Below are 1,034 nucleotides of genomic sequence, written 5' to 3'. Positions count from 1 at the left end.
ACCCCTAATCATATTGTGTTTACAGCAGATCTGAATCGAAGTAATCAGTCTCCAACTAATGAGGCAGTAATCTCCTCACGAAGGGCTTTCATTTCACTCGCACCTTCTCCATCTTTCGTGCAAATTGAAGCATTGTCGTTCTCCTCTGTTGGTAGAGATTGACCAATGCGGTATTCATAGGCTTCGACAGGTACTTCGTCATCATTGACCTCAACACGCTCGAAGTCAACATCAGCTCGAGTTGGATGCCGTCGAATATAGTTAGTGAGGGCCATAGTGGCTAACACTACCTGCACCTGTTTTGGAAATGGATAAGGTGGCATATCTCGTAGTATTACCCATTTCTTCTTCCAAACTCCAAAAGTCCTCTCAATAACGCCTCGTAAGGATGAATGTCTTCTATTAAAGACCTCTTTTCTGTTTCTCGTACGATTGCTGGCTCTCTGAAAATCTGGAAGATGATACCTTGTGTCAGGATAGGGTTTAAGGTACCCCCTCTGCATTGGGTAGCCAGCATCGACCAAATAGTACTTCCCTGAATAATTAAAAACTTTAGGGGAGCACACAAAAAAAAATCTACATTGTACTTCGGATTTCTCGTTGCAATTTTGAAGATTCTACTATCATGTGCGCTGCCCTCCCATCCAGCCATTGCAAATGTGAAACACATGTTGAAATCACAAACTGCCATGATATTTTGAGTTGTGCTCCCGGAACGGCCGATAAATGCAACTTTCTCGTTTTCCGGTACCCTGGCATGAACATGCGTTCCATCGATTGCGCCAATGCAACCCTTCACAAATAAAGTTAAATCATTTCAATATGCAACACATTAATACTGATTTAAATTATGAACGTGTACCTTGAAATGTGGCATGTATCGGGCATCGTTGCGAATCTGTGCTGGCATTCTGACAAACGTTGGATCTTCGGGTTTTATTATAGCTTGCGCTAAACTGACGAGGGAAGTCAAACCCACTGAGAAATACCTGCTTATTGTTTCAGATGAGTGTTGGAATCGTTCCATGGCTCCC

General features: G+C 42.8%; 1 protein-coding gene across 1 annotated transcript; it reads right to left on the bottom strand.

Annotated features, from left to right (window-relative positions):
- Positions 1-44: 44 nt before the first annotated feature.
- On the bottom strand, positions 45-1,027 carry LOC110018654 (putative nuclease HARBI1). The gene is made up of 3 exons (XM_020716022.1): positions 863-1,027; positions 581-793; positions 45-497 (listed from the first exon to the last, which is right to left on the bottom strand). The coding sequence occupies exons 1-3, from the start codon at positions 1,025-1,027 to the stop codon at positions 45-47; spliced, it is 831 nt and encodes a 276-aa protein (XP_020571681.1).
- Positions 1,028-1,034: the final 7 nt, after the last annotated feature.

This window comes from Phalaenopsis equestris, unplaced genomic scaffold (genome assembly GCF_001263595.1).
Source record: "Phalaenopsis equestris unplaced genomic scaffold, ASM126359v1 Scaffold000030, whole genome shotgun sequence".
Classification (NCBI taxonomy): Eukaryota; Viridiplantae; Streptophyta; class Magnoliopsida; order Asparagales; family Orchidaceae; genus Phalaenopsis; species Phalaenopsis equestris.
Note: the sequence above shows the minus strand (reverse complement) of the source record. Positions and strands in the feature narration are given on the sequence as shown.

Bases quoted from the DNA above. Each gene is read 5' to 3' on its own strand.
- LOC110018654 (XM_020716022.1), bottom strand. From the start codon at position 1,027: ATGGAACGATTCCAACACTCATCTGAAACAATAAGCAGGTATTTCTCA. The intron at 794-862 runs GTACACGTTCAT...TTATTTGTGAAG, and splicing joins GATACATGCCACATTTCAAG to GGTTGCATTGGCGCAATCGA. The intron at 498-580 runs GTAGATTTTTTT...TACCCAATGCAG, and splicing joins CGAGAAATCCGAAGTACAAT to AGGGGGTACCTTAAACCCTA.